The sequence below is a fragment of the Rattus norvegicus genome, chromosome 16 (genome assembly GCF_021556685.1).
Source record: "Rattus norvegicus strain SHRSP/BbbUtx chromosome 16, alternate assembly SHRSP_T2T, whole genome shotgun sequence".
NCBI classification, from domain to species: domain Eukaryota; kingdom Metazoa; phylum Chordata; class Mammalia; order Rodentia; family Muridae; genus Rattus; species Rattus norvegicus.
Genome location: NC_141549.1, coordinates 31,769,028 through 31,781,301, shown reverse-complemented (window position 1 = coordinate 31,781,301; position 12,274 = coordinate 31,769,028). Strand labels below are relative to the sequence as shown.

Below are 12,274 nucleotides of genomic sequence, written 5' to 3'. Positions count from 1 at the left end.
ACTTTTAACTTACACTGTGAGCTGTTAACTTATGGGATTTTCCATTGTTCTTTCCCCATAAATCCCTGGGTTCTTTTTCCGTAAAGAATACTAACCCGTCACATTGTCTGAGCAAATGGCAAAACACAATTTGGATGGGAAGTTGTAGAACAACTGAACTTAATAGAAAGAATGTTGTTTAAAGAGATGTACCCAGCTGGTGCAATGCAAACTAATGTATAGAAAGTTTGACAACCAGTCATCTGAAAGCCAAAGTTCGTGAACAACAGGAAAGGCAAACATGCAAACCATAGCAGACATATTGATCAGAATAAATGAGCACAGCGGGGAAGCTGAGATTCTAATGGCAATTGTCACTGATATTTGTGGAACTTTGGTTGAAATTTAAGTTCCAGTTTTAGATTCCTCATATTTAAAGTGTCAGAACCAAATGAATAATACCCAACTCCGATGTTTGCTTTAACATTTGACTGAGTCAAATTTGACTAGTCACTGTGATATTTGAATAGATATAAACTAAACACACCTGCCATGACATTTATATGATCTAAACATCAAATTCAGTCTTTACCTATTGCTTCAAGGAGTACTTGAATTTGTACTCATTTCTGTCTTAATTCTATAGTTTTAAATTAATAAAATACTTATAGATGGATATATTAGGCTAAGAGGCGGCCAAAATTGGAGTAAAACCATGATTAGATGTTGCAAACATTTTAAATTTAATTATCCATCTACAAATTCAGTTTCTTTGCCTACACAATGGAAATAATACGGCTGATCTCAGATAGTTTGAGAGAATTTATGTAAACTGTGTTCATAATAACAAAGGTAGATGTTACAAACTTCTGGAAAGGTGTCATTGTTTTTTACAGCTGTCAAAAACATCAAGGCCATCTGTGTGTGTATGTGGGCACATGTGTGCGTGCATGTGTATGTATGTGCATGTGTATGTGTGTGTTCATGTGTGTATATGTGTGTGCATGTGTGCGTATATATGTATATATGCAAGCTTCTCTGTGTGTGTGTGTGTCTGTGTGCATGTGTGTGTGTGTGTGTGTGTGTGTGTTTAAGAGCCACCAACTTTGTACCATCAAAAAAATTCAGAAGATATTATGGGACACCAATTTTTCCACAGCTTGAATACTTGGCAAATTAACAGGCATGTATCTAAAACATCAATTGTCTAGAAAATCAACAGAAAATGTCTATAGTTTGATTTTTTCTAAAATTACAACATTTATGACTGTCACAAGAAATAATCAATTACTATGATTGTTAAGAGTCTAATAATTAACAGTGCGTAGAATAACAATTCCCACTTTCCCACCGTTAATTGTAAATCAATTATGCAGCAAAATAAAAACACAGAAAGAAAATATTGTCCAATAAAATGCTTAAGACACAGATTGCTAAAGGAAAAATTAAAACAACAAAGCAATTACCAAGAAAACATGACAAATACTGTATTAAATTATTTCACATATGGGCATGTATTAGTCTGACATCGTCCTATATAGTACTTCAATATGGCCACCAGGTGTCACTATAAGCTCAATGACTTTTACAAATAGCTATGATTATCCTTTTCCCCCCTAAAATCTAAAAAGAAAAGGAAATATTCCTTAGTGTATTTTATGGACCATATATTTAAATTCACCCCATGATATAAATAATTTTATCTTTACTCATTTGACCTCTACATATTTATACTTTTCTTAAGTAAATTTTTTCCTAAATAGCAAAAAATCAGGATTAGGGAAAAGGTCATACCAAATAGAAGTTAAGGGGAAATGACAATCTGTTGAACAAAGAAATAAATTCCCAAATCCTTTACAAAACATGTATTAGGAAGAAACTGGCTTAAAAAAGTAAACAGTTTAGTAGAGGAAATACAAGTTTTTAATAGCAAGGTATAGCTTTCTATCTGTAAAAGGCAACATGTCAGTGAAACTAATAACATTAGTTATAAGATTAAGTACACGAATACTTAGAAATATTTCTACTTCCCCAGTTTACACTGATAGGAAACCAAACTGATTTTATTATTATTATTATTATTTTTTTTTATTAACTTGAGTATTTCTTATATACATTTCGAGTGTTATTCCCTTTCCCGGTTTCCGGGCAAACATCCCCCTCCCCCCTCCCCTTCCTTATGGGTGTTCCCCTCCCAACCCTCCCCCCTCCCCTTCCTTATGGGTGTTCCCCTCCCAACCCTCCCCCCATTGCCGCCCTCCCCCCATAGACTAGTTCACTGGGGGTTCAGTCTTAGCAGGACCCAGGGCTTCCCCTTCCACTGGTGCTCTTACTAGGATATTCATTGCTACCTATGGGGACAGAGTCCACGGTCAGTCCATGTATAGTCTTTAGGTAGTGGCTTAGTCCCTGGAAGCTCTGGTTGCTTGGCATTGTTGTACACATGGGGTCTCGAGCCCCTTCAAACTCTTCCAGTTCTTTCTCTGATTCCTTCAATAGGGGACCTATTCTCAGTTCAGTGGTTTGCTGCTGGCATTCGCCTCTGTATTTGCTGTATTCTGGCTGTGTCTCTCAGGAGAGATCTACATCCGGCTCCTGTCGGTCTGCACTTCTTTGCTTCATCCATCTTGTCTAATTGGGTGGCTGTATATGTATGGGCCACATGTGGGGCAGGCTCTGAATGGGTGTTCCTTCAGTCACTGTTTTAATCTTTGCCTCTCCCTTCCCTGCCAAGGGTATTCTTTTTCCTCATTTAAAGAAGGAGTGAAGCATTCACATTTTGATCATCCGTCTTGAGTTTCGTTTGTTCTAGGGATCTAGGGTAATTCAAGCATTTGGGCTAATAGCCACTTATCAATGAGTGCATACCATGTATGTCTTTCTGTGATTGGGTTAGCTCACTCAGGATGATATTTTCCAATTCCAACCATTTGCCTACGAATTTCATAATCTCGTTTTTGATAGCTGAGTAATATTCCATTGTGTAGATGTACCACATTTTCTGTATCCATTCCTCTGTTGAAGGGCATCTGGGTTCTTTCCATTTTCTGGCTATTATAAATAAGGCTGCGATGAACATAGTGGAGCACGTGTCTCTTTTATATGTTGAGGCATCTTTTGGGTATATGCCCAAGAGAGGTATAGCTGGGTCCTCAGGCAGTTCAATGTCCAATTTTCTGAGGAACCTCCAGACTGATTTCCAGAATGGTTTTACCAGTCTGCAATCCCACCAACAATGGAGGAGTGTTCCTCTTTCACCACATCCTCGCCAGCATCTTCTGTCACCTGAGTTTTTGATCTTAGCCATTCTAACTGGTGTGAGGTGAAATCTCAGGGTTGTTTTGATTTGCATTTCCCTTATGACTACAGATGTTGAACATTTCTTTAGGTGTTTCTCAGCCATTCGGCATTCCTCAACTGTGAATTCTTTGTTTAGCTCTGAACCCCATTTTTTAATAGGGTTATTTGTTTCCCTGCGGTCTAACTTCTTGAGTTCTTTATATTTTGGATATAAGGCCTCTATCTGTTGTAGGATTGGTAAAGATCTTTTCCCAATTTGCTGGTTGCTGTTTTGTCCTAACCACAGTGTCCTTTGCCTTACAGAAGCTTTGCAGTTTTATGAGATCCCATTTGTCGATTCTTGATCTTAGAGCATAAGCCATTGGTGTTTTGTTCAGGAAATTTTTTCCAGTGCCCATGTGTTCCAGATGCTTCCCTAGTTTTTCTTCTATTAGTTTGAGTGTGTCTGGTTTGATGTGGAGGTCCTTGATCCACTTGGACTTAAGCTTTGTACAGGGTGATAAGCATGGATCGATCTGCATTCTTCTACATGTTGCCCTCCAGTTGAACCAGCACCATTTGCTGAAAATGCTATCTTTTTTCCATTGGATGGTTTTGGCTCCTTTGTCAAAAATCAAGTGACCATAGGTGTGTGGGTTCATTTCTAGGTCTTCAATTCTATTCCATTGGTCTATCTGTCTGTCTCTGTACCAATACCATGCAGTTTTTATCACTATTGCTCTGTAATACTGCTTGAGTTCAGGGATAGTGATCCACCCTGAAGTCCTTTTATTGTTGAGGATAGCTTTAGCTATCCTGGGTTTTTTGTTATTCCAGATGAATTTGCAAATTGTTCTGTCTAACTCTTTGAAGAATTGGATTGGTATTTTGATGGGGATTGCATTGAATCTGTAGATTGCTTTTGGTAAAATGGCCATTTTTACTATATTAATCCTGCCAATCCATGAGCATGGGAGATCTTTCCATCTTCTGAGGTCTTCTTCAATTTCTTTCCTCAGTGTCTTGAAGTTCTTATTGTACAGATCTTTTACTTGCTTGGTTAAAGTCACACCGAGGTACTTTATATTATTTGGGTCTATTATGAAGGGTGTCGTTTCCCTAATTTCTTTCTCGGCTTGTTTCTCTTTTGTATAGAGGAAGGCAACTGATTTATTTGAGTTAATTTTATACCCAGCCACTTTGCTGAAGTTGTTTATCAGCTTTAGTAGTTCTCTGGTGGAACTTTTGGGATCACTTAAATATACTATCATGTCATCTGCAAATAGTGATATTTTGACCTCTTCTTTTCCGATCTATATCCCCTTGATCTCCTTTTGTTGTCTGATTGCTCTGGCTAGAACTTCAAGAACTATATTGAATAAGTAGGGAGAGAGTGGGCAGCCTTGTCTAGTCCCTGATTTTAGTGGGATTGCTTCAAGTTTCTCTCCATTTAGTTTAATGTTAGCAACTGGTTTGCTGTATATGGCTTTTACTATGTTTAGGTATGGGCCTTGAATTCCTATTCTTTCCAGGACTTTTATCATGAAGGGGTGTTTAATTTTGTCAAATGCTTTCTCAGCATCTAATGAAATGATCATGTGGTTCTGTTCTTTCAGTTTGTTTATATAATGGATCACGTTGATGGTTTTCCGTATATTAAACCATCCCTGCATGCCTGGGATGAAGCCTACTTGATCATGGTGGATGATTGTTTTGATGTGCTCTTGAATTCGGTTTGCCAGAATTTTATTGAGTATTTTTGCGTCGATATTCATAAGGGAAATTGGTCTGAAGTTCTCTTTCTTTGTTGTGTCTTTGTGTGGTTTAGGTATAAGAGTAATTGTGGCTTCGTAGAAGGAATTCGGTAGTGCTCCATCTGTTTCAATTTTGTGGAATAGTTTGGATAATATTGGTATGAGGTCTTCTATGAAGGTTTGATAGAATTCTGCACTAAACCCGTCTGGACCTGGGCTCTTTTTGGTTGGGAGACCTTTAATGACTGCTTCTATTTCCTTAGGAGTTATGGGGTTGTTTAACTGGTTTATCTGTTCCTGATTTAACTTCGATACCTGGTATCTGTCTAGGAGATTGTCCATTTCCTGAAGATTTTCAGATTTTGTTGAATATAGGTTTTTATAGTAAGATCTGATGATTTTTTGAATTTCCTCTGAATCTGTAGTTATGTCTCCCTTTTCATTTCTGATTTTGTTAATTTGGACGCACTCTCTGTGTCCTCTCGTTAGTCTGGCTAAGGGTTTATCTATCTTGTTGATTTTCTCAAAGAACCAACTTTTGGTTCTGTTGATTCTTTCTATGGTCCTTTTTGTTTCTACTTGGTTGATTTCAGCTCTGAGTTTGATTATTTCCTGCCTTCTACTCCTCCTGGGTGTATTTGCTTCTTTTTGTTCTAGAGCTTTTAGGTGTGTTGTCAAGCTGCTGACATATGCTCTTTCCTGTTTCTTTCTGCAGGCACTCAGCGCTATGAGTTTTCCTCTTAGCACAGCTTTCATTGTGTCCCATAAGTTTGAGTATGTTGTATCTTCATTTTCATTAAATTCTAAAAAGTTTTTAATTTCTTTCTTTATTTCTTCCTTGACCAGGTTATCATTGAGTAGAGCATTGTTCAATTTCCACGTATATGTGGGCATTCTTCCCTTATAGTTATTGAAGACCAGTTTTAGGCCGTGGTGGTCCGATAGCACGCATGGGATTATTTCTATCTTTCTGTACCTGTTGAGGCCCGTTTTTTGACCAATTATATGGTCAATTTTGGAGAAAGTACCATGAGGAGCTAAGAAGAAGGTATATCCTTTTGCTTTAGGATAGAATGTTCTATAAATATCCGTTAAGTCCATTTGGCTCATGACTTCTCTTAGTCTGTCGACATCACTGTTTAATTTCTGTTTCCATGATCTGTCCATTGATGAGAGTGGGGTGTTGAAATCTCCCACTATTATTGTGTGAGGTGCAATGTGTGTTTTGAGCTTTAGTAAGGTTTCTTTTACGTATGTAGGTGCCCTTGTATTTGGGGCATAGATATTTAGGATTGAGAGTTCATCTTGGTGGATTTTTCCTTTGATGAATATGAAGTGTCCTTCCTTATCTTTTTTGATGACTTTTAGTTGGAAATTGATTTTATTTGATATTAGAATGGCTACTCCAGCTTGCTTCTTCTGACCATTTGCTTGGAAAATTGTTTTCCAGCCTTTCACTCTGAGGTAGTGTCTGTCTTTGTCTCTGAGGTGTGTTTCCTGTAGGCAGCAGAATGCAGGGTCCTCCTTGCGTATCCAGTTTGTTAATCTATGTCTTTTTATTGGGGAGTTGAGGCCATTGATATTGAGAGATATTGAGGAATAGTGATTATTGTTTCCCTTTATATTCATATTTGGATGTGAGGATATGTTTGTGTGCTTTCATTCTCTTTGTTTTGTTGCCAAGACGATTAGTTTCTTGATTCTTCTAGGGTATCGCTTGCCTCCTTATGTTGGGCTTTACCATTTATTATCCTTTGTAGTGCTGGATTTGTAGAAAGATATTGTGTAAATTTGGTTTTGTCATGGAATATCTTGGTTTCTCCATCAATGTTAATTGAGAGTTTTGCTGGATACAGTAACCTGGGCTGGCATTTGTGTTCTCTTAGGGTCTGTATGACATCAGTCCAGGATCTTCTGGCCTTCATAGTTTCCGGCGAGAAGTCTGGTGTGATTCTTATAGGTCTCCCTTTATATGTTACTTGACCTTTTTCCCTTACTGCTTTTAATATTCTTTCTTTATTTTGTGCGTTTGGTGTCTTGACAATTATGTGACAGGAGGTGTTTCTTTTCTGGTCCAATCTATTTGGAGTTCTGTAGGCTTCTTGTATGTCTATGGGTATCTCTTTTCTTAGGTTAGGGAAGTTTTCTTCTATGATTTTGTTGAAGATATTTACTGGTCCTTTGAGCTGGGAGTCTTCACTCTCTTCTATACCTATTATCCTTAGGTTTGATCTTCTCATTGAGTCCTGGATTTCCTGTATGTTTTGGACCAGTAGCTTTTTCCGCTTTACATTATCTTTGACAGTTGAATCAATGATTTCTATGGAATCTTCTGCTCCTGAGATTCTCTCTTCCATCTCTTGTATTCTGTTGGTGAAGCTTGTATCTACAGCTCCTTGTCTCTTCTTTTGGTTTTCTATATCCAGGGTTGTTTCCATGTGTTCTTTCTTGATTGCTTCTATTTCCATTTTTAATTCCTTCAACTGTTTGATTGTGTTTTCCTGGAATTCTTTCAGGGATTTTTGTGTCTCCTCTCTATGGGCTTCTACTTGTTTATTTATGTTTTCCTGGAATTCTTTCAGGGATTTTTGCCATTCTTTCAGGCATTTTTGCAATTCCTCTCTGTAGGCTTCTACTTGTTCTCTAAGGGAGTTCTTCATGTCTTTCTTGAAGTCCTCCAGCATCATGATCAAATATGATTTTGAAACTAGATCTTGCTTTTCTGGTGTGTTTGGATATTCTGTGTTTGCTTTGGTGGGAGAATTGGGCTCCGATGATGCCATGTAGTCTTGGTTTCTGTTGCTTGTGTTCCTGCGCTTGCCTCTCGCCATCAGATTATCTGTAGTGTTACTTTGTTCTGCTATTTCTGACAGTGGCTAGACTGTCCTATAAGCCTGTGTGTCAGGAGTGCTGTAGACCTGTTTTCCTCTCTTTCAGTCAGTTATGGGGACAGAGTGTTCTGCTTTCGGGCGTGTAGTTTTTCCTCTCTACAGGTCTTCAGCTGTTCCTGTGGGCCTGTGTCTTGAGTTCACCAGGCAGCTTTCTTGCAGCAGAAAATTTGGTCTTACCTGTGGTCCTGAGGCTCAAGTTCGCTCGTGGGGTGCTGCCCAGGGGCTCTCTGCAGTGGCAGCAACCAGGAAGACCTGTGCCGCCCCTTCCGGGAGCTTCAGTGCACCAGGGTTCCAGATGGTCTTTGGCTTTTTCCTCTGGCGTCCGAGATGTGTGTGCAGGGAGCAGTCTCTTCTGGTTTCCCAGGCTTGTCTGCCTCTCTGAAGGTTTAGCTCTCCCTCACACGGGATTTGGGTGCAGAGAACTATTTATCCGGTCTGTTTCTTTCAGGTTCCAGCGGTGTCTCAGGCAGGGGTCCTGCCGCTCCTGGGCCCTCCCCCACGGGAGCCCAGAGGTCTTATACAGTTTCCTCTTGGGCCAGGGATGTGGGCAGGGGTGAGCAGTGTTGGTGGTCTCTTCCGCTCTGCAGCCTCAGGAGTGCCCACCTGACCAGGCAGTTGGGTCTCTCTCTCACCGGGTCTGGGAGCAGAGAGCTGCTGCGGGCCAGGATCTTCGGGTGTCTATTATTATTATTATTATTATTATTATTATTATTATTATTATTAGTTGCTTTATATTCCGCAAATCTTCAACTTCTGCAAAAGCATCAAGGTAGCCAGAATAGTTCCCAAATATTCCATATAACACATTTCAGTGAGATTTACCAGCTGTGATATTTACTTTTAATTGGCAGCCTGACACAATGCAGAATCATCTGAAAGACAGTCTCACTGGGGGTTTGTCTAGATCAGGTTGACCCTGGGTATGTCTGTGGGGGATTCCTTAATTACATTAATTAATGTGGGGAAATGCAGCTCACTGTGTTTGCCCTACATTCAGGATAGGGGATCCGTGCCTCCCGGGTTATATGGAGCAAGTTGTGAATGAATCAGCACACAGGGCATGCACTTCTCTCTGTTCTTGAGTAGGAATGTAACTAGCGGCTTCAGGTCCCTGCTCTGACCTCCCAATAAAGATGAACTGCAACCTGGAATTGTGAGCCAGTTTTCTTTGACCCCAAGGTTGCTTTTTGTCAAGGCATTTCATCACAGCAAAAGGAACATAGCTAGGACATCAGCTACAGTTAAAACTTGGGGTAATTTCATTAATAAGGCACATCTACATACCAAGAGTAATAAAAAAGAGAGGAAAGAAGTATGGCAGTAAGTTCATGTATACATATACATATATATATATATATGTATATATATATATATATGTATTCATGAAACCCATTAGCTTATATGCTGATTTGAAGATTAGTTTTTCAACAGTATTTTCTTAGAAGTAAAACAGGAAGATGATTTGCTGACCTGTGGAGTGGGTGGCTTGAAACCCTTTCCTTTGAACAGAGGCATCAGAAATGAATCGAATAAACATTTCATTCCCGGTAGCCATGAGGGGATCTGGTATCTTGCTGCCACACAGCCGGCCAAGGATTGGTGACTTCTCCGTTTGTCCGTCGAAAATTTCCAAGTGATCATATGCACATTCTTGATGCTGCTCAACCTCGAACTCATTGAAGGCCTATTGCAGAAGAAGGGAACTTTTATCTAGCAACACATCATTCAAAAAAATTCTCCAGGGGAATAATCAACTATTAATAAAATTCGTTCATGGTAAACACGGGAATTAATGCATGGAGCACATCATCGGAAGGCTTGTGAGAGTCACATGGTGTTGACTTACGGTAAGAGCATAAAGATAAACACAAGGTGTCAGTGTAACTGTTATGCTAGCCAGAGATCAGGTATTCTGCAAGGGCTGTTTGTCACAGATTTGACTCCAGACAGACCAAACTCTTGTGCAGATTCTAGAAGCAACAATTCTTTGGGAGGCCTTTAGGTCATGATGGACATGCCAATTATTTCGGCCTCTCATGTGTTTTTCCTAACCATGGTGTGAAGACTACTCCCTTGAATCTTGAACTCCTACCAGGAAGTTCTCTGCCACAAGCCACATAATGCAACCTTGGACTCATTCTTCTGTAATTATGGGCCAAGATAACCTTTTCTCTTTATAAATTCATTACCTCAGGCATCTTGAAGGAAAGCTGCCTTGGGTGATTTGAAATTACTAAGCAGAATATTATAACATTTTCAACTACTATAACTGTTTTAATTTTATAAACTTGGAAAATAATCTTACAAATGAATCTTTAAAATTAGTCCCAAAATAAGCAAATGCAAGGTCTTTAGACCTGAATAAACTTGTATACGATTAGTATAGACATTCAGAATGGAAGCTGTGGAGACTCAGTTAAATCCTATATTTTCAGTACTGAAGCTGTTTTATACTATTTATCCACCAGCAAAATAGAAAAACAAACAAATATTCCATGGCAGAATTAGAATTAGAATGACCATTAGCTTTACATTGTCCATCAAGGTTCATGTCCGTTGCTTGCATTCAGTCCTTCTGAATCCCCTTATAGTTCCCCTTTCCCTCCCTCCCTCTCTCTCTCTCTTTCTTTCTTCTCAGACTCTGTGATACAGCTCAGTATGACACATTCTAAGTCTCTCCACTTCCTTGCAAATCTTCCTTTACAGCTGAGTTCTATTCATATGCATGCATAATATGCATACACCATTCTTATTTTGATGAACAACTCAGTCAATCCCAATTTGTTGCTACAGTGAATAAAGCAGCGATAAATACTATATTCCCAGGAATGAAGCAGCTGTGTCATATGGTAGTTGTAACTTGTTTTTTTAATTTTGAGAACTCTCCACACTGACTCCCATAATGGCTGTCCTGATCCATACCCCACCAACAGTGCATAAGCGTTCCTTTCTCTCCACATCATTGCCAACGCTTGTTTTCTGATTTGTTGATGGTAGCCATTTTGGGTAGAATAAAGCATCTTACAATAGTTTTAATTTGAACTTCCCCAATGGCTGGGAATATTGATCTCCTCAAAAACAGTTAGGGGTCATTTGCAATTCCTTTAAAAAAATCCATTCAGTTTATTTGTTCATTTGTTGACCTGCAGTTTTATTTCAGTTTTATTTAATTTCTGCTATTCTTTGTGAATTCTGACTATCACCCCCCCCTTGTCTGTTTTTGTCTTTTCTGCCAAATATGAACTGTGTCTAGATTTGATTTTTATTTCCCAGTCCTGTATTCTATCTCATTGTTCTTCGTGTTATTCTTATGTAAATATTGGGCTATCCCCTTTCCAATTTGTCACCATTGTAATTAACTCTACATGGAATTTAAACTCCCACGATAATTATATAATATGAATGATAGGTTAAATATTAGAGAAAATCCATCTGAAGCATTGGGGCAAACATGAAACATTGTTTCCTTTTGATTATCACAGTGAGTGAACATCATTTTACTATTTACCCTAAAAAGATCCCCATAAGGAAACTATTGTATTTTCAGGAAAGATAAATGTTGGAAACCATTATAGTCTAATAAAAGAGAATTTTGACTTTTTGTCATTTTAGTTGGTCTTACACACCATAGTTTTCTAAAACACTAAAACAAACACTCTGTTAAGCCAGGATATTTACGTTTATTTTTCCATTAAATGCTATCCTCATTCTATGGCACCTTAGCAACTTTGCCATGTTTTGCTGTTATTTATACCATTTTAAAATGGCCAACCAATGACTGGTGCAAACTAAGAGCCATCCCTTGGGCCAGAACCAATCCCTGATACTATTAATTATACTGTTTATTGCACGCAGGAAGCTAGCATAACTGTCCTCTGAGAGGCTTCACCCAGCAGTTAATGCAACCAGATGCGAAGACTCATAGTCAAACATTAGATGGAGCTAGGGAATCTTGTAGAAGTGTTGGGGGCAGGATTGGGGGCCCTGAAGAAGATAGGGACTCCACAGGAAGACTAATAGAGCCAACTAACATGGCCCTTTTAAGGGCTCCAGAGGCTGACTAACCAACCAAGGAGCAAGCATGGGCCCTCTGCACATGTGCGACACGAGTGCAGCTTGGTCTTCATACACGTCCCCTTAAAAGTGGAGTGAGGGCTGTCCCTGAATCTTCTGCCTGTTTGTGAATTCTGGTCCCTTAACTGTGCCACCTTACCTTGCCTCAGTGGGAGAGGATGTGCCTGCTGTTGCAGTGACTTGACATGCCAGAGGAGAAGGAAAAGGAGGATTGGGGGAGTAGCTCTGTGAGGGGGAACTGCAACAAGAGGGCTGATACTGGAATGTAATGTGAATAAATAAATACATTAATAAAAA

The 12,274-nt window shown here is 39.2% G+C and overlaps 2 protein-coding genes across 3 annotated transcripts in view; both read right to left on the bottom strand.

Annotated features, from left to right (window-relative positions):
* Erich1 (glutamate-rich 1) overlaps nucleotides 1–12,274 on the bottom strand; it is a gene marked incomplete at its 5' end in the record, with an annotated part of 52,793,804 nt that overhangs the window by 51,883,062 nt on the left and 898,468 nt on the right.
* The window catches only part of Tll1 (tolloid-like 1), a 198,537-nt gene that overhangs the window by 8,685 nt on the left and 177,578 nt on the right, over nucleotides 1–12,274 (bottom strand). For all 3 annotated transcript variants that reach the window (XM_087589083.1, NM_001106081.3, XM_087589084.1), the window contains 1 exon segment: nucleotides 9,374–9,587. In XM_087589083.1, coding sequence (XP_087445209.1) covers nucleotides 9,374–9,587 — 214 coding nt within the window.